We start from the raw sequence: 21,441 nt of genomic DNA, 5'->3' as shown, positions 1-21,441 counted from the left end.
TACTTGACACTCCCTGTACCCCAGCAAGACCCTGATGTGATCTTTCTGAATCTTCTGCAAGAACTGTGGAATTATAGGAAAAGACGGAAAGCAATAAAGAAGATCTCAAGGCAAAGTTATCGAAAAAGCTTCCAATGCCCAAGCTGTCAGAGAAAGAATCCGGGAGCGGAAGTGAGGGAGACCGGCATCGGCCTCCATGGCAAACAGATACCGCAAGGGGTGACAGAACCTTTAAGACATTTCCGGAACAGCCAAGGAGCCAGGCAAAGGGGAATCAAGGAAGGAAACCGTTTGATGAGCTGGTTAGCAGGCCCATTCCCCTTCCCTGGAAGGTACAATGCCCCTAGGGAGTTGAGATGTTGTCTGACCATGAGCAGATCTCCCATGTGAGGAGAAAGAGAGAGCAAATCACCACTCTCTGCCGATTTAAGAAGGCTCTGACCAGCTTCCGGTCCAGGGAAGGCATGGCTTGGCAGTTCGGGCTGGACTGTTCCCATGAGGCACAGAGTCAGACTGATTTGCATATGGCCATGTCTGAACTGGGGTGGCAGAGTGGGCTAAAGAACGGTGATGGATCAAACCCAGATCTGTTGACTGGGTGTGAGTGTTTGATTGGTTCTGATGCTCCGTCCATCACCACCTCCTTTTTTACCGCTCTGACCAGCTGTCTGTCTGTATGAATGCACACTGGTTAGTTTGTGATCATAGCGAGGACGAATATCAGGGCTGACCTCACTGCCACTAATGCCCTTGAATAGAAAGAGAATTGGGACTCCTGCAAGCTCCACCTGCCCTGAGCTGTGGCTGTTTCCAGCACCGCACCCCCATACCTTCTGGCTGGTATCTGTACAAATGATGACTAGAGGAGGCTGATTCAGTTGGTATCCCCTCCGCCGGCTGGACAGAGAGAGCAACCATTGCAGATCTGTTGTTATTTGCTGTGTTACTGAAATTGAAGTCTCATAATTTTATGAGAATCGGTCCCAATGAGCCACTAGGTGATACAACAAACCAAAGGATATAGGTGGAGTCTGCTCCAAGGGACAGCAGCCAGGGCCAAATTAATCTCCCCTTGAGTCCTAAGCCACTACTTTGCTGAAGTTGGATGCCTCTTCGAAAGCTGTGATAAATGAAAAACTATATCTTCCTTCCTCATGGGGGAGAGAAAGATCTCTTCTTATATCCACGTAGAGGAGAGTACCAATGAACTGCAGTACCTGTGTTGGATAGAGGTGGGATTCTGGAAAAGTAGGCAGAATCCAAAATCCTGAAGGAGACCACACACTTCTTTGACATCTTAATCTGCCTTAAGGAAAGAAGAGGAGGAAATTAACCAGTCACAGACATAAGGACACAACAGAATACCTCAAATATGTAAAATACCCAGTAGATCTTTGTAAAAACTCTTGGGGCATAAGCCAATCCAAAAGCTTAGAACTGATGGTGCTGATCTCCCACTGAGAATTGTATAAACTGCTGATATGGTGAAAGGAGTGGAACATGAAGATATAGTGATCTAGTAGTGCCTGGAAGCCACCTGACATTTTGTGGACTGAAAAGAGAATTGAATAATATCTAAGGCCCTGCTTTTGTGAAGGAACTGGAACAATTGCAGCCTTGAGGAGGAGCTTTTGAACTATCTCCAAAAGTGCTCATTTTCATTGGGAATTGCCATACAGAGGAGCTGGTCTGAAGTAGGAAGGCGGGAGGTCAGAAAATTCCTGGCTGTAACCGTCCATTACCACCCTGACTGGCCGCTGATCTAGGACTGACTTTTCCATACCTCCTGAAAGCAAAGAAACCCCCTAACCGATATCTCCCTTCGACAGTCATGCGCTGTGTGATGGTAGAAGATTGTCCCCAAAGTTTTTCTGAATTCGGAATCCACCAGCCATGACTGCTTCCTTGAAAGCGCACTCTGTGATGTGTGCTTTGGCTTGAATTGGTACTTTCCTAGCTCTGTAGGAAGCTTCCACTGCCCTCTGAATCATTTGCTGAATTGAAGCAAGCGATGATGGCTCATTAGAGGGACCAAGCAACTGCCCTAGTGCCTCGTCCATGCTTGCAAACACATGGAATATAGCAGTATATCCAGAAAAGCACTCACAAAATCATGCGTCGTGACCAAAAACCATCTGATACTTCCTGTAGTGGCTGGTTTCTAAGCAACCAAGCTCTTGCAGCAGCTCCTGTGAGAAGGCAGCCCGCAACACGCAATCTTAGATTGGGCACCTTATTCCTGAGAGACAAATTTGCTCAAATTAGTGTTTGGTGCTAAAGGCTAAGACTACTAGCCAGAAAAAGTAACTGGAATCACAAGAAAAAGGGCTTAAATAACCCAATTGGTCTCCACGGGAACTGCTAACGCATGTCCCGTATGAGCGGAAATATGACTCCCAACCTCCTCGCCTGCTACAGCAAACAGTAAGGATGTACAACTAACAAGATTATTATAGTGAATCACACAACAGTAAAAAACAAAACATAATTACATTAATAAATATATTCCACACTTACCTATGTCAACCGGCGTATCAGGGTGAGGAAAGAGAAGAACAGGATATGACTTAGTGGTTCCTCCCTTTTTTAGGGTGGCTGGGTAATAGCCACCATGCTAGAGGAACTATTTTGTGTCAGGTAGGGAACAGGTTCTGCAGGATGGCGATTACATATCACATGTGAGAACTGGATCAGGGCAGGCGGATGAGGAGGTATTGGGCACTTAGGCCTCACCATTAATTTATATTTGCCTAACATGTTGGGTTTCTCCCAACAGCGGCGGCTCCTCCGTTAAGGGGGAGGAGCGGCTCCCCACTGCTCTCTCCCAGCAGTGAAAACATGAAAAATAAAATGATATCACAGGTCATCCTTATGGACAGCAGCATGGGGAGAAGTGGGGGGCACTGCTGTATGTGCGCATGTCAGTTTGGCTGGCCATCTTAGGATGCCCAAACCGACATGCCCACTTAGATCTTGCCATCCGCGCTGTGCTGAACAGCCAGGTGGAGACCAAGCACAACCTCCCAGGCCCTAACTGAGCGTCAAACCAGCCAGCTCAGGCTAATCACAGAGCTGCTCTCATACTGGTAAATAGAATCACCGGCATATGAGCAGATTCTGGATTGGCACAGGGGACGGAGAGCCTTGCATTGACTACTGGGAGTCAAGAGGAGAGGTGCAGAAGAGCACCAAGTTGGCAGCTGGCAGGGAAGTGCTTTTTTTGTGGTTTTTTTTTGTATTTTTCTCCCCCTGCATTGCCCCCCACTTCCCCCTGTGCTGCCCTACCGCTTTTGTTTCACAGCAGCTACTGCTGCCTCCCAAGAGGAAGGTATGACAAATACTGAGGCAACAAACTGTTTCTAAGGCACATTGACATTCAAACTGATCATATCAGTTTTCCAAGATGACTGGATTCATTTCCGTGAAAGATCATTATAGATACTTAGGTCCTGATTACAATGGTGGTTTACAAGCATCTGACTGCCATTGCCGCGGGAATGGAACTGCCCGACATGTAGTCGGCAGTTTCACCTGCCCAATTATGAGACAACTGTGATGGCAGTCGGAAAATGCCTTTTTCCATTGCAGCTTGTGCTGTGACCTGGAAAAGTGCCTTTGTGCAAGCCGCAATGGAAAAAGACATTTTGCAAACATCTATGCACCGTGTGTCAGGCAGCATGTGGTGCATGAATGTTTGGGGGGACTACATGTTCCCTGCTGGCCCATATTGGAGGTCTGGGGGGAACAGCGGCCAATCTAGGGGCTCCCAAAGTCCCATTCCGTCTACCTTTACATGGCAGTCTGACCGCCATTTAAAGGCAGAGGGAAAAGGGACATCATAATCCCTACAGCAGTGCATTTACAGGCACTGCCCTCATTGTAGGGATTACGGTCCGACCGACGACCCAACAGGCTCCTTGAGCCTGTCGAGGACATCGGACGGTCCCTCCAACCCCTGCGCTCTGACCTACCGGATCATTATGAGGCAGTCGAACCGCGGCCTCACATGACGGATGGACGGCAACAGATGGCCTGTAGGTGGCTATCTGCCCGACATCATAATGAGGCCCTTAGGGGTAAACATTTTCACTGTAAAAATCAGAAATCTCTTTTTATTGCATTCCAAACTGACATTATCCTTTCCCATTCAATAATCTGCAATAAGTATAAATTCGCTAAAATATAATGGTATTATTCACATCCTGTCTTGATAGAGAAATAAAGTTGCATCTCCCATCAAACATACCTAATTACATTTGTTAATTATAAACTTAGGGCTTGATTTGCAAAGAATTTGCTATCAGTGTGACGTCACTCTTGGTTATTTCCAGAGTACTCTTGGCTTACTTATGAATGTGAGAAGTAAGACTTAAGTACTGCAAGAGTAGATTACAGCAAAATCTTTGTCATTTCTAACTTTAATGCTTGATGATTTGTAAGATTCAAGCTCAATTTACAGCATCAATTTAGGAATTAATTTCCTACATATTGTTTTTAGTCTCCCTGAATTTGAAATCTAAGTTGAAACTTGAAAGTGATTTACGTTTACTATAGATCCATCAATATGTTACAATTATCAGTTAATAAATGCCAATATAGAATTATAGCTAGCTGCGGATGGCCACACTTGTCTTTAAAGGCCCTTTAATCAAGTTATAGGTTTAACTGCAGGGGAAGACCTATGCCGAGGCAGATACAGCCCAGGGCAGATGGGCTGTAATGCTATTGGAACATTCAACCCACCCAGGGTAGAATGCTGTTGATTAAATAGGTAGAAATAGAGAGAGAGACATCTATTGTAATGTTGGAGCACAAGGTCTATACCTTGCGTTACTGGCCCTCTACCACTCTTGTCTTAAATGGAACTCTCAAAATACCAATAATCTGATACAGCATAATAGCATGCTGCTGATAGTTATGTTGGTCAGTAAAGTCCCTCTGATCAAGTTGCGAGTCAGAGCCACAGGTGACAGTCTTAAGCAAGAGAGAGGGCCTTTAAATACTGGTACAGCCGCCGGCAGAAGGCTGTAATGCTGTTGGGAAGAGGCAGGAGGGCTATAGTGCCTTCAGAACATTCCACTCCCTGAGGGTAGAATGCTCTAAATTAAACAGGAAGACCGAATCTAGAATATTGGAGCAGGGGGTCCATACTGTTTGCAATGCATGGCTTTGATTGGAAGTCATTATCATGAATGAGTTGTTTCCCGCTATTGTGATATTACTAATGGGGAGGGATCACTTCCCCTGTGTCTGTGGAGACCCAAGCGAAGTGGTAGAATGGATGGCAGCTGGAGGCCTGACCCTTTTCCCATCACTGCTCCTAGTGGGGCACTGTCTGTGCAACCTGCCTCATTTTCCTGTCACACGCAGCTCTGCAATCCAATAGGGAAGTATAGAAGGGTATCAGCAGGTGTATTATCGTGTATGTTTGGCAGGGGGTGATGAGACTTTCATTGTAAATTTGATGTCCCTTTGATTCCTCGATAACAAACATGTCCATTATTGATGGTTATTCATCTATATTTCAATGTTATTGTTCCACTACCATTTTTTTGTCTTCAGTGAAACTTCCAACATTCCAATGTGCTAATAACATGAAAAGAAACTAAGACAGGAATAAGGTCCCACTTAGAACAGTGTGAATTCTTGAACTGTTTTGCAGTTTCTTTGAACTCAGGAGAAAGTAATCAGAATGTAGACACCAGTGACATTCCTCTAGCCTACACAAAATCACGATTGTATGTTGTTTGTCAAATAAACAACTGTCTATGATGACCATGACTCACACATATCAAACAAAAATAATCAAATACATTAAAATATGTTACTTGTCCTCTACACCAATTTGAATTGTAGAAAAGTGTTGGAAAATGGCAATTTTTACAGAGTCACCCCCAAACCTTCTGTCTTCCTTCTCATTTATGTTGGCTTTAGGACCGTGAACACATTGACCACTGCAAACTAGTGGTAAAGTGCATATGATATCTTCTCTAAATATGGTAACATTGGCTCAAACCCAATTGGCATATTTAATTTACTTAACCCGTTCCGTGCTCATGACGGAACCACTCCGTCATGAGCCACGGGTGCGCTGTGCTCATGACGGAGTGGTTCTGTCATGCTGTGGCCGTTGGCGGCCGCTCCGCCCACGCGGCGCTAATTCCCCGCCTGTGCGGGCGATTAGCGCAGTGGGCGGAGTCGTGACGGAACCACTCCGTCATGAGCACAGCTCACCGGTGACTCATGACGGAGTGGTTCCGTCACGAGCACAGCGGCACCGCAACTGCCCCCAAACCCCCCCGGCGCCGCGGCGGAATTCCTGCCGCGGCGAAGGGGTGAAATGTCCCTCGTAAAGTTCTACTACATGTGCCCAGAGCCTGTAAATTAAATTCTACTAGAGGGCCTGTTGCACTGCGTGTGCCACACACTTAAGTAGCCGACTAACTGTGTCTCAGGTTTGTCATTGCAGAGCCTGCATGTGGAGCTTATAATACTCAGTCAGTCAGTCAAAGTTGGCTTTATTTCGATATAAAACATATCTTTAAAAGCAATACAATACATCTATTTTTAAAAATAAAATAAAAGGCCAAATCATAAGAAAACAATTATGCAGGTTCAAAATACGAATGGCATAGATAAATTACATAAAAATTCCAATTTTTAAAACCATAATTAAACAACATACAAAAGCCTTTTTGATCTGATCGACCATGCCCAATTTAAGAACTTCGCCATACCACAGGCGAATAAAGGGCGTGTGTCGGATTTTAAAATATGGAGAGCCTCACTACATTGTCTTGTGCCTAGCTCTTTACATAGGGGTTTCAGGGGGAACAACCTTTACAACGCAACTTTTACAACGCACTACCATTACAACGCATTTTTTACAACGCATAATCCATTACAACGCATGACATTACAACGCATGACACTACAACGCATTTTTAAAAACTACCTTTACAACGCATTCCATTACAACGCATACTACCATTACAACGCATACCATTACAACGCATAATATTACACTATACTATCCAACACTTACCCTACTGATGCACCCCCTGGAGTTAGAATAGTAATTTTTACCCCTATACTATCCAACACTTACCCTACTGATGCACCCCCTGGAGTTAGAATAGTAATTTTTACCCCTATACTATCCAACACTTACCCTACTGATGCACCCCCTGGAGTTAGAATAGTAATTTTTACCCCTATACTATCCAACACTTACCCTACTGATGCACCCCCTGGAGTTAGAATAGTCATTTTTACCCCTATACTATCCAACACTTACCCTACTGATGCACCCCCTGGAGTTAGAATAGTAATTTTTACCCCTATACTATCCAACACTTACCCTACTGATGCACCCCCTGGAGTTAGAATAGTAATTTTTACCCCTATACTATCCAACACTTACCCTACTGATGCACCCCCTGGAGTTAGAATAGTAATTTTTACCCCTATACTATCCAACACTTACCCTACTGTTGCACCCCCTGGAGTTAGAATAGTAATTTTTACCCCTATACTATCCAACACTTACCCTACTGTTGCACCCCCTGGAGTTAGAATAGTAATTTTTACCCCTATACTATCCAACACTTACCCTACTGTTGCACCCCCTGGAGTTAGAATAGTAATTTTTACCCCTATACTATCTAATACTTACCTTAAATGTAATTTAATATTATGCGTTGTAATGGTATGCGTTGTAAAGGTAGTATGCGTTGTAATGGTAGTGCGTTGTAAAGGTATTTTTTAAAAATGCGTTGTAGTGTCATGCGTTGTAATGTCATGCGTTGTAATGGATTATGCGTTGTAAAAAATGCGTTGTAAGTGCATGCGTTGTAAAAGTGTGCGTTGTAACGTCATACATCCGGGTTTCAGCCATCTGAGGCGAGGAGCTTTATATGCAGGACATTCAAATAAAAGGTGGGAAACCGACTCAATCCTGGTCTCACAGAAAGGGCAGAAAGGAGTAGTCTGTGCTGGTACCTTCCATCCTGCGGTCAACTCACACACAGGCAGCACACCTATCCTAAATTTAAAATATAAAGCCCTATCTCTAAATTTTGAAATGATATCGAGATAAGGCTCAAGTAGTGCCACCTCCTTTACTAATAGGAATTCAGCAGAACATCTACATAGATTGGGATTAGAGTTTCTGGAATCCATTACCCATTTCCAGTACAGTTTTTTCAGGACAGACTTGGATGGTGCGGTCCTGGACTGCCAGGCCCCTCCAAGACCCAACTCGCCCAGCAACCGCTTAACATCCCTCAACCATCCTATTTTATGCCAACCAGGCATTGATAAAACCTCATTTAGCCCCTCCGCATAATTAACAAGCTCCGGAACTCTCCATATGCGGGCCCAGAGGAGTAGAGGGCGCAACCTTGCCTGGTCTTTAATAGGACAGCAGCCCATGTCAAGGAGTAAGGGAAGGGTGGGGGTACTATAAGGGAGGCCCATTAAATCCTTCAAAAACGTATTTTCTGAACGGGTCAACTGATCCACATTCTGCGCCCCCCAAAGCTCTGCTCCGTAAAGCGCCGCACTCACCCCTCTTGCCTTGTAGATGTCAAGTACTGGGGCAATCGGTTTGAGGGTGGAGGACCGTTGTTCTTTGAGCAGTGCCCCCACCACCCTTTTATGACTTAGCAGCGTTTTGTGGAGATGAAAATTCCACCTCATGGTGTCAGAGAGGCGGATTCCTAAATAGTCAAACTCCTTGACTCTTTCTAGGGACACTGAGTTCAGTGCAGGTGGCCTACCCCTTTTTTGGGGGGGATTCAAGACCAAATATTTGGTCTTTCCCGTGTTAATTTCTAATCCCCTCAAATTACAAAAAGTTTGGAACCTATCAAGGAGGCTCTGCAGTCCAACTGGGGTCTTGGGTATTCTCCTGCCCGTCAGGGATGGAGCATCTGAAGGATTTTGTAAGAGATGCTCCACCACTCCATTGACGTACAATGAAAACAGAGTGGGGGCTAAAACACAGCCCTGATGGACACCTCTATTTACAGTTATTCGGGCGGTCTTTTGGCCCTGATTGCCCCACCGAACCTGTGCAAAGTTTTCTGCATGGAACGTAATTATCAAAGATAATAAGTATGGTGGCATACCTAAATCTGACAACACCCTCCATAGGCGGCTGTGGGGCACTAGGTCAAAGGCAGTCCGTAAATCTATAAAGGCAAGATACAGACTGCCTTTGCCCAGCACAACCACCTTCCAGTATAACAACAGCAGACGGAATGACTGCTCAATGGTCCCAATACCTGACCTAAAGCCTGCCTGGAAATCAGAAAGTATCCTATTCTTCTCTACCCACTGGAGCATCCTCCCTAAAACCACCTTTCCTGCCACCTTTTGCGATGAATCCAGTAGGCTTATAGGGCGATAATTAGCTGGGTCGTCCCGACTCCCTTTTTTGAAAATCGGGACGACCTCAGCGCCCATCCAGGAGTCTGGGAGAGGTGCATCAAAGAAACTTGCATTAAGTAATGATGCAATGAGCTTTCCCCATTCTAATATATTAATGCGGATCAAATCCCCGGGTAGCCCATCCGGCCCCGCAGCTTTATTTGGGACAAGACACGAAATCGCAACCTCTACTTCCTTCCCAGTAAACAGGAGGTCCTCACTCAGCCCGAAAAAATCAACCGAAAAAGTTTCAGCTAGATCTACCCCAACCCCCGTAGCCACAGTATAAAGGTTGGAAAATGGTCAAACCATGACGCCTCAGGGATATTGCATGTTATAAGGGAATCTATGGGTTTGTCCCTGGTTCTAATTAAATCCCAAAAGCCCTTCGAGTCCCTCCCAGCACTTGCCAGTTTTAGATCACACCAGAACTGATTTTCCCACTCTTTCTTCACCTTACCAATAGCACCCCTGTACAACTTCCTGGCTGTACTAATCAATTCGGTATCCTTAAGTTTAACTGCATTGATTAAGTCCCTTTTCGCACTTCTGCAGGGAGCAGAATACCAACCAGGGTTACCCTTAGGGCGCCCCATCTTGTTGGCCCTATAACCTGGATTTCGCACAGTGAAGAGGTCACCTAATGCTTTGGTAGTATGGCTAAACAGAGTGGAAATCTCATGAACATTCGTCGCAAGGGAATCTAGTCTGGACAAGGCGTTAGCCATGATTGATCTTATTGCCACGATCTTGCCCTCATCGAAAGCTACATTTTTCCATTTTAGGTGCCTACCGCAATTCGAGGGACAAACATCACTTGTTGACTTCCACGCCTGGGGGGCTTGCAGTTTCTCCCCAACCGTCCACATTGGGGACAGTGACAAAGACAGCGGATTATGATCGCTGTCAGACGAAGGGAGGACTGCCATATCCAACAAATGCCCCCAGAGCTTGAAATTCAGCAGGATATAGTCAATTCGAGATGAATGACCTACCCTATTGAAAGTGTGGGCCCCACAGGAGTCCGACTTTGACCGTCCATTTACTGCCCTCACACCATATTCCAGGGTTAGGGCATTTAAATGGATAGCACTTTGGGTCCAGCTCTTAATAGGTGGTATTAACAGGGGTGGAATGCCTCTCCTAACATCTTCTTCTTGAGAGCCTAATATGTCATCCTCGGCTAGGGGTTCAAAGGTGCAGTTAAAGTCCCCTGCTATCATAATATACGTTGCTGACCTACAGGATCTGAGTGCATCCTCTAAGCCCAGTAGGGTCAATAAAGGCGCGCCCCCTTTCGGGGATCTAACATAGATATTAAAAATCTCTAAAGTCCGCCCCCCAGAAGACCCTCTGACTACTAGTCTCTGCAAATCTGGGGACTTAGTTTCTATACACCTAATCTGATACCCCAATAAGATGCTTACCCAAATTAATAGACCGCCTGAAGGTCGACCTCTCCCAGCGGACGAAGGGGTTGCAGGTACAAAATAGGTGGTGTAACCAACCTTGTATCGTGGTTCCAGACACCAGGTTTCCTGAAATAAGCATATCCCGAATGACTCAATAAAAGAGTTCCATTCCGGTATGTCCAGGTTGCGAGAAATGCCCGCTATATTCCAGCTGACAATCTTCAGGACCTCATCATCAACTGCAACCTGCGCAGAGGAAAACCTCTGCATGGATAGACTATCCTGAAATCCAGAGTTAGTTGGTACATCACTTACTGGTTTCAGCTGGTTAGGGGCTTCGAGGGCGGACTCATCGGGATTTGAATAACCTGTTGACTCCACAATATGGGACACAGCACTACCCTCAAAAGAAGATAAGTTATAACAGGGTGGCCCCAAAACTACCCCTTTACAATCTAAAACACAGCTCTCCTCCTCCTCAAGTACAGCAGGTGACTTCATGGGAGGTTGGTAACTATTTTGTCAACAATCCTGCCAGGACCAAGTGGGAAATGGGCATGGATTTTGACGAAACAGGCTGAATTGGGGGAGATTTTGAGGAGTTTGTCTGCCAATCCATCCCTCCCAACTAGCGATTCTAGCAGGCCGGGCGGGAGCTACATAGGGATTAAAAAAACTAAGATCATGCGTACCAATTCCTGTGTTGGGGCCCATACCGCCCTCACTATTGTTGAAACTACAAACATAGCTGGCTACCCTAGGGTCTTCAAAATTAACTATAATACAGTCCCCCATTATGTCTTTGGGCCGGGTGCCTAACCAGCTAACCCTCCTCACATGGATAACCCGACCACCCAATGAGCTAGGCAGAGGTCTGTTTTCCTTTAGCCAGAATAGGGTTTTATTCTTAAGTTCGGCATATGACTCATGTTTACCTGGCTTTAGCACGGGAACCCCAGTAAGTACTGTCACAAAGGGCTGGCAGTCTGGGGGTAAGTTGACATTGGGGACAGGAAAAATGCTTGGAGCATTTCTTGGTTGTAAGATGGAGGTTGGGGTTATTTTGCCAGATTTGGTATTAGTTGTACCAGTACAATTACTATCGCTAGATTTTTTAGTCGTAGCGGTACCGCTTGTGCTTGGGCCCGTAGACCTCGCAATCGTCACTGGATAGACAATGCTACCCAGTGCTGCGTTAGATTGCGCCGGTACCCCTACTGTGGTTGCCCCGAACTTTGGGATGGCTCCAGAGGAGGCCACAGTTTGTACCACAGGGCTATTTACTTCGACCACCCCCTGCACTGCCCCATATGTGTTAGTTAGACTTATTGGGGCAGTAGGTGACTCTCGAGGAGCAAAATTCCCTACTGAGACATCCTCCCTAATTCTAGAGTGGAGTTTAATGAGAGATTTTAGGGAGAAAAAATTATCAAGAGTGACTTGCTCGAATCTGTCCAGTCACTCTGTTAGCCCCTTCACTCTCTCTAGAACCGGGATCAACAATGATTTCATGATTTTTTCGAGCTGGGTGATTAATGGGGTCTCGGTAGGGGGGCCGTCGGCAGATTCAGGAGGATCGGACATCAGATCCACACATGTCTTCTCTACAATAGCACCAGTAACTGCTCCCCCTTTAAGCCCCTGTGGATAACCAACACCCACCCCTGCGCCCTTATGGGACCAACCCACCCTACTTCCAACTCTCCTGGGTTTCTTAAAAGGTTTTAAGTAACTGCCCTTACGTGGACTAGCCAGTCGTTTCCTTTTGCTAAAACCTTGGCCATTTACTGCCAGTGGTAAGGGCACAGAAGGGGCGGTGGAATCCTCCTGACGAGGTGGGGTAGCAACAGGGAGAAAAGGCGCAGATTTCCCAATCGGCCGTGGCTCTGGCAGGGCGCTCTCACCTCCCAGCGAAACCGCAGCAGACAAACTCTCTAGCTGGTCCAGGCTAGCCCTAATCGCAACAACCCGTGGGTGGTCAGGGTCTAGTAAAACATTAATTAAGGGATCAGATGCATGAACAGGAGAAACATTAACTAGAGGGTCAGTTGTGTGTACTGGGGATGGAACTAATGCCAGAGAGCCCAACGATGAGCGTTTACCGGTCAGAGGTTCCCGAGAAAGACGCCGTTCCGTCATGGTGATTTCTTTCTCGATAACCGTAACAACCCGGGTAATAAATTGGTCCATAGTCCCAGAAACACAACCAGCGGCCGGCCCGCCTACCCCCCTCAAGCCCCTACCTGATCGCGTAGACATTGGCATAGAGACCTCAGCAAAGATAGTTAAGCCACTAACTGCGCCTAGAGAAGGAATCCTTCAGCTAACAATCCAATACACTCACAATACTTGCTACCCGTGCACCTCCTAAAGCAGATATCAGAGGGGTGGCCCAGCCCAGCCTTGTCCAGCCCCGGACGGCCACAGACGGTCCCGCCCTTGTCCCGGGCTTCTCCCGGCACGCTCCCGCACGCTCCTGCACTGCGGCTCTGCGGCCTCCTTAAGTAGAACAAAAGGGGTGATAGGCGGGGGGGAGGGTCCAGCAGGGAGAGCAGCCCAGGTGAAACAAATTGGGCTCGCAGGGACTCCTGGGTGATGTAGTCCCTGCTAACGTACTCGCAGCCCTGCCAGCAATAACACACCCCAAGTTTTAAAGCACAAGACAGCCCCTCTCTCAGCAGCAACTCTCGCTGGTGGAATGTGTGCTGCGGGACCCGCGAAGCGGGTCCGGCGAGTTGCTGATGAATTTCAAGTCAAAAAAGGCAGAGAGCAACAATGGCAACAACAGCAGACCGGTGGCAGGTCCAGAGAAACAGCCAGTAGGAATCCAACAAACAAAGTCCTGAATCCCAGTTTTAACTCTGTGGGCGGGTCCAGCAGGGAGAGCAGCCCAGGTGAAACAAATTGGGCTCGCAGGGACTCCTGGGTGATGTAGTCCCTGCTAACGTACTGGCAGACCTGCCAGCAATAACACACCCCAAGTTTTAAAGCACAAGACAGCCCCTCTCTCAGCAGCAACTCTCGCTGGTGGAATGTGCACTGCGGGACCCGCGAAGCGGGTCCGGTGAGTTGCTGATGAATTTCAAGTCAAAAAAGGCAGAGGGCAACAATGGCGACAACAGCAGACCGGTGGCAGGTCCAGAGAAACAGCCAGTAGGAATCCTATAATACTATTTCCACTTGGCAAAATATACCTTTTGCCAGGCCCATACCTTCCCTTTTTGTATCTATAAATCACCCTAAGGTATGTTCTGAATAACCCAAAGGGCAGGGTGCAATGTATTTAAGAGGTGGGATATGTACTTTTAAGTTTTACATGTACTAGCAGTGAAAAACTCTCAAATTCGTTTTTCAGTACTATATAGGATAACATTGGCATTATCTTATTACATTTTATAAGTGTTATTTATAATTGGGAATAGATAAAACCTACAGATCTGGTGTCTCTGGAATAACAATTTAAAATCAGAACTTATGGTGAGGTCGAATTTTATATTGAAATTCTGAAAATGCCACTTTAGAAAGTTGACATTTTCTTACTTTAGCCATTTGGTGCCTGCTGACAGTCTCTGATCACATGTCTTGGGTGGGTGACAGATGGGCTTTGTGTAGTCCTAGACAGCCATACACAGTGAGAGCTTAGTATGACTTTATGGGCCATCTTGACAGGATGGGAGGAAGGAGCCGGACCAAGAACTAAGAAGGGAGAGGGGTTTCCAAGGGAAGTTTATAGCCCAACAAGGACTGATTTCCCTAACATTAATGTAAAACACAAAGAGTCTTCAGGACTAGCGTGCTGGAAACAGCATACGGAAGGACAACAACAGAGATAACCAAGTCGCTGCCGGGGAGGTCCTTTAATTAGGACAGAATCCCATCACCCACCAAGGTGGCATGCTTCATCATCTGGAATTCTCCTCTTGGCGGAGAATCCTAGCTCCGCCAAGGGCTACAACCCCTTACTGTGAAGGAGGAGCTTAGGGATGTTTTAAGAGATCTACTCTACATAGGATTTGCTAAATCCTGCAGATGAGGAGCTTAAAATTGGTTAATCTCTCCCATGCAGTAGTTATTATTTTTATACTGCAGTTGCTCTGTTTTTTAATCCTGACACTAGGAAAGAACCAATAAAGTTTTCTTCACTCGTAGTAGTTAGTCTTAACACCACTTACCTCACATTCTGAGTTTCTTTTCTTTTGCACTGCGCTTCCCAACCAATCAATTTTAAGGTCCTCATCTGCAGGATTTAGTACATCCTCTGTAGAGTAGAACTCTTAAAACATCCCTGAGCTCCTCCCTCACAGTGAGGGGGTTGTAGCCCTTGGTGGAGCTAGGATTTTCTGCTGAGAGGAGAATCCCAGATGATGAAGCATGCTACCTTGGTGGGTGATGGGATTCTGTCCAAATTTAAGGACCTTCCACCAGCGACTTAGTTATCTCTGCTGTTGTCCCTCCGTATGCTGTTTCCAGCACGCTAGACCCGAGGACTCTTTGTGTTTTGCAGGAAGGAGCTGTACCCAGCCTCACTTACACCTGAATAGACAGCATCCTGTCCATACGCAAAGGGCTGCATACCCCCTGTAATGAGGCTGGTTACAGGTCTGGCAGGGCGGGACCTCTGCAAACTTCAAAGGACTGTTTTTGAAGTCTCCCCCACTTAAAGGCCCAATTGGATATAAGAATTGGACCTCTGACACCACCTCTTCAGTACAACACCAACACTTCAGTACGCCTCTGGATCTGTGAAGCTCTGACAAGAAGGAGTGTTGTGCTGCTGAAAGCACTGCCACTCTACTAAACCTATGTTTTGCGTAACTCCTGCCTTCCTGATCTGCTGCCTGCTGCCCTCTGGCCTGGGTGAAGAGACTGGACATGCAGCTGGCTGGACTCCTGATCTGAAGTCTCAGGGAGACAAAAGACTTCCAACCAATCTGGTTCTATACATGAACTCTGCATTCTGTGATTCTGCCCTGCCAAGTGGTGCCACCTCAGTCCTGGAGCCTTAGAAGTGGGCCTAAGATGTTTCTCCAGTGGAACCAATGCATCCCCTGCTGAGCGACACATCCCTGAGAATAGCGGACGCATTGCCTCTGCTGAGCAACGCATACCTGAGCAGAAGCGGTGCATCTTCTTGATTTAGCGGTGCATCTTCAAGCACAACTAACACATCAACAGGATTCTCAATGTCGACGCATCAGGACACTGCACCAAAGCCTTGTGGCATCTCAGAACCAATGTTTTGCCTCTGTTGCGCAACACATCTTTGACCAGGATACATGCACCGCTCCACAACCAGGATTTAAGGTACTTTGGTTCAGCTGGCCTAACTGGGTCCCTGTAGCTGGCCTGCGCTCCACTGCCATTGGGCTGAACTTTTGACTTTGTCCCTGTCCGGCACGACCAGATATCCCCCAATAATGCTTTCTGGCAATATTATTCACTTCAAACTTTAAAACTCAATATCTCAAGTTCTACACATTGCCTCCAAGTTAAGACTGACAGCTTTGTGCCAAGCTCCAAGAGGGTGAGCACAAGTTAATTTAGGATGTACCTGTGCCTTACCCTGACTGTGATTGTGGTTACTGCTTGACCAGAGCTTATATCCCATCCAACAAGGGACCCAATTTCTTTCAAAAGTTTTTGAAGCACATAATTCATACCTATGGTTACATGCATAGCTGAAGATTATACGAGTACACAAACCAGCCCAATCCTTGCAGCCAGTAACCTTGATCTTGAAGTTTGGAAGCTGACTTGAAAGGCGCTGCAGAGACCGCAACAAGCCATTTCTCCCACCCTTTTAATTTCCTCAGGTCTCCAATGGATACGTGGGCCATTGAATAGATATACTGAACCCTTTATCACTTGCCAGATGTCATGCTTTAAGGGAGCCATATTACCTAGACGGGGTTGATACTAATAACTGACCTACTAAGACAAGGCCGAAATGCAGCCAGGTATGAAGACGAAATCTAGATCATTTCCTAGTTGTAGACCAATGTGTGAATTAGGACACAAATTAGGGGGGTTTGAAAGCTAGCATGCCAATGGATCAGAGGTGGGACAGATACCACCCGTGAAGTTCTGGCCAGCAGGATAAGGACGACATTTGGTGGCAAAGCAAATAGGTCTTGCCTAGGCAAGCTGGTACAATAGATGCATTAGTATTATTTCTCACTGCAAGTGTACGACACAAAAGAAAAAAGAAAGAAAATATACCACTGCTTAAACATGGTGGCAGATGCTTAAAAAAAATTGAAAGTTAAAAACATAACCTGCAAATATAATTTTAATGGAACAATATGTATCATGCCTATAGGGAAGTGTACTTGGAATAACAATACACACTTTTTATTGCTTTAACACATATTACAGGACAATATGATTCATGTTGGTGTGAAGGAAAGGTGCTCTTAATAGTACTGAATTACTTGAAGTATTTGAATAACTGCACCCTGAAGACATAGTTTAAACACAGAAGCATGTATTAAAAGTAAAAAGTATTAAAAAGTTAGAGAATGGTAAGAAAAAAGCATTGTCAAAGTAAAGAATCGGCCCGCCAGCACAGGCACTTCATTTTATTGTATGCTGAAACCTAAAACCCATTTGACATATACAATTATCTAACAGAAAAGCAGTCTAAAAAATGTGAACTATTCTTATCTCTTTCAACTTTCTGATCTAACTGCAACACGTCAACAATGATTAATTCCTCTAATTTTCTTGGATTGTTTTTAAGGGCTATAAATCAAACAAGTGCACTGGTGGAGGGATAGGATAAAAAGGCAGGTTCTAAAACTGGCTAAGTAAATATTTGTATTGTAGTCTATTGGATGAATAACAAGATAATATACACAGCTGGCAATAAACAATTGGACAGAAGTTTATACTCACATGAAAGGAAGCTCCAGAAGTACAGCCCAAGTGGACCGTGAATAGTTTCGTATGGATGGCCAAATGCATTAAACATGAAAAATCCTGTTCCCACTAATGCAAACACAATGAGTGTTGCAGAGAATAGGATGATACTGATGTGGAGACTTGCTGGGATGGTGCTAAGTAAATCTGGAAAAACTTCAGAAACAAAAAAACAATTAGAATAAAAAAAGCAGTAATCATGTTGAAATATGAGTATTATGTGTAATGCTACTAAGAACAGTACACAGCAACATTAGGAATCTCTGGCATTAGTTTATGTGCTAATTGTCAGGTCAAGACAGCTTTTAGATCTCTGTAGGCAAAGGCTTCTTGTACACCATACCAAAACATTACAGTGGGCTTATAGACCCTCCCATTGCTTACCATTGGTTGGCTTTATTGTCACTATCATTTGTTTCCTTCTCATTCGATGGCTTGCCTTGCTCTTGTGTTTGTTTCTGTCCTGGAGCATGGCCTCTTTTGATTGGTTGACGTATATCCTTCTATTGCTCACATTTAGGAAACAACTTTTCTTCTTTTTCTTTCAGCACTCCATTTTCTTTCTGAACTCCATGAGAGTGCATGTGTCTTCCATCTCTCTCACTCATATGCTGCAACCCTTCCGTAAACACCCAACCCTGCATACTCTGTGTTGCTCCCTCACCCTCATAAGCTTGTCCACTGCTTTCCCATCCTCACCCTTGCTTTTTTATTTTTTTATTTTATTGGGCCTTCCCTGGCCCAGCCTCAAGTGCCTCTTTTGCTCCATTTTCCAACACCCACTCCAAACTGCATCCCCTCACTCACTCCTCGGTTACTCCCTGAGCCCCTCGTGGTCCATATTATTTTCGAAGTAATTTTATGTCCTTTGAATGACATGGCAGCTGCCATTCCAAACTACTAAATTCATTTTTTATTTTTTTTATTTACTGATCTAACTAGTGTTTGTCATTTAGGATTGGCAAATAAACAATGAAGTCACATTATTCGTAGATGTGAGAATGATTAATGATGCATGCATGCACATAGTGCTGGCGCCTGTGTTATTATGCCTTTTTCAATTTTTTGTCGATTCAACGCAGCATTGACAAAAAGGATTGGTCAGTAGGTAACCAAGGCGAGACCTATTGGCTGCGCAATTGCTTATTCTGAAAACGGGTTCTCCCCATCACCCACTCGATTTCCTTCCTTTATTCACTGAATTAGCTGCTTCCTTTGTTGCATGGTGGAGGTCAAGCTGACTGTATTGCTTTGGGAAGAATATAGGATTTTTAAAAAAACTTTTCAATTTGTCTGTAATAGCCAATGCGTCGGCTGCTTTGGTTAATGTGCATGATCCCAAGCAGTAAGCTGCTGAATCTGTATTTTATTTCTTATTTTTTGAACCACCAAATGATTCTCTTATTCAAACATTTACATTTTGTATCTTTGCATTTTAATTATGCTTCAGTACATTGGGGTTTTGGGGGGCAGTGGACGGATGTAGGTCTGACCCCTGGGGTCTTTGGGGAAGTCATGCAGTCCAAGAAACTGCACAGTGGGTTTGGTCTTCTTTTGGGCTATGACATAGTCCAACATATATAGAGGCTACATTTTGGTTACCAGCCACCATTTTAACGTGGCGGCACGGTGGCTGGCAACCTGTAGCAGTATTTTATCGTTTGGCCTCAGCGGGTTTGTGGGGGTAGAAGGCAGGTAGTTTAGCTTGGACTCCTACCTGATGGCAACAAGCAGGTGGCCCAGGCTGTGCGCCTCCTGGCTGAAGCTGGTCGTCTTGACCTCTTGAAGGGCTGGTCTCCGGCGTTGACTGGGTGGCCATCGAGGAAGGCAGATAGGGGTGTGGTAGCGGCAGGGCTGGCCTGCGCGTTCGAGCGCAAGCCGTCGGCCAATGTTGAAACACAGGTGAGTGAGCAGGCCGCTCTTGCGCACGGAGAGCAGCTCTCAACAGAGGAGGTAAAGCAGCCGGCTGGGGCACCAGACTGAGGGCTGATGTCGGTTCGGCTCTGCCCAGGTGCCAGGGCTGCAGCAGCGGGAAATTGGATGTCAGTGAGGCCTTCCACAGGCAAAGGGAGGCCTTGCAGTACGCAGATTATCTGAGGCAGCACGAGGCCCATTCGACCCTGAGTGAGGCCTTGTAGGATGCGATGGGGGGCAGGGCTGAACAAGTGGAACAGTTTGAGGCCTCACAAGAGAATAGCGATGACTTGCGGTTTGGCAAATAGGGGGAGCGACCACCGATGTGCGTGTGGCCTCGCACAAAGGTAGAGGGAGGGTGGGGGATACAGGGGGTGTAACAGAGCAGGGAGTGGGGAAGGGGGGCTGGAGGAAAATATAGATCAGTTAAGGGCTAAGAGGCAGCAGGAGGAACCTTGGCAAGAGGTAGACTTTAGGGAAGTGTACACCCAGTGTATGGCTGGGGGTAATGGAGAGTCAGGGGGGTTCAGCAGGCCCAGGGCTGGGTTCTGGGTTGGGGCAGGACATTGAATAGAGAAGTGTCTCTTTGTTAGACAGAGCTCCGGTGGGAGCCAGGGCTACGCTGTGCAGGGGGCTTATGGGGGGCGCCTGTCAGGGCTGGGTAGAGAAAAGGGAGAGGGGTCCTTAGTGGGGGGCCTTACTAAGCCGACAGGGGGCCTGGACAGGCTAGAGTGGAGCAAAGGGGAGGAGCAGGAGGTGGGGGAGCTTTGAGACCCTGACTAGTTTGTGGGCGGTAAAGCCCCCGGGCAGGGTCTATAGCCATGCAGAACACAAGGGAGGGCCGAAGGGCCCGTTGGATGAGGCCCTGGATGAGGACCTAACAGGGACACTGGACGGATTGGTTATCAGGGCGCTAGTGCCCTCCAGGGGGCTGTATGAGTGAGAGGTTGGGGGAGCCCATAGTGAGGGGGTTCATGTTGACCAGCACACAAGACCATGTTTCTTTTTTGCAGAGCAAAGTGTGAAAGAGGGGGCTGGACGTGCGGCTCAGCGGCCCTGAGGAGAAGAGTCAGTGAAGCCCAGTACGGCTAGTTGGCGTGCTGCGGTGGACCCCAAGATCACTGCCACACATGGGTACGGCACGACCCTGGTGGTGCAACGGTTGGAAAGATTTGAAGCATTCTGTACCAGCTGTACCAGCTCGGATAACAGGACTATGCGTCCGGCAGCAGTAAGAAGGTGGGGGGCAAGGTATGGTCCCCCGGATAGTGATAACAAAGACATTGTCATATTACCTCACTCCCCCTCGTGGGGTCCATCGAACAGCAGCGAGCATGGACAGCCCAGGGTAGATTGCACGCAAGTAGTGCTGATTTATGCAGGAGGAAACTGAATCTCTTTGGTGGAAAGAGGGGGCAGTGGAGGGGTCATCATATGTTTGTGCACCCAGAGAGCTGCAGGATACAAGGGCCCAGCAGCAAGGGACTGGTCAAGACATACATAGCAGACAGATGGTGCCGAAATGGCGGGCCTCTAGCGGGCACCTACTTTGTTGTCAGGTAAGTAGGAAAAACATGAGGTGCATGCAGACACAGAGGGTTGCAAGTGCTAGTCCAGCAGGGAGGCCCACATGCTGACTGTCTCGGTGGGGGTTGAGGCTAGGGAGCCTCCAACCAGTGGGGAGGCCCACTTTAAAATGGTGTCAGTGGGGTGGAGGCCATTGAACCCCACGCGAAATAGCGAGGCCCACTTAAGGAAAGGAAGC

The 21,441-nt window shown here is 46.5% G+C and overlaps 1 protein-coding gene across 1 annotated transcript in view; it reads right to left on the bottom strand.

Annotated features, from left to right (window-relative positions):
- CLRN1 (clarin 1) overlaps window positions 1-21,441 on the bottom strand; it is a 187,229-nt gene that overhangs the window by 68,902 nt on the left and 96,886 nt on the right. The window contains exon 2 of the mRNA XM_085634902.1: window positions 17,739-17,918. Within this exon, the coding sequence (XP_085491028.1) occupies window positions 17,739-17,918 (180 nt within the window). The remainder of the gene's footprint in view (window positions 1-17,738; window positions 17,919-21,441) is intronic.

Source organism: Triturus cristatus, chromosome 11 (assembly GCF_964204655.1).
Source record: "Triturus cristatus chromosome 11, aTriCri1.1, whole genome shotgun sequence".
Classification (NCBI taxonomy): Eukaryota; Metazoa; Chordata; class Amphibia; order Caudata; family Salamandridae; genus Triturus; species Triturus cristatus.
The sequence above is the reverse complement of the archived record's forward strand: the minus strand, read 5'-3'. Positions and strand labels throughout refer to the sequence as shown.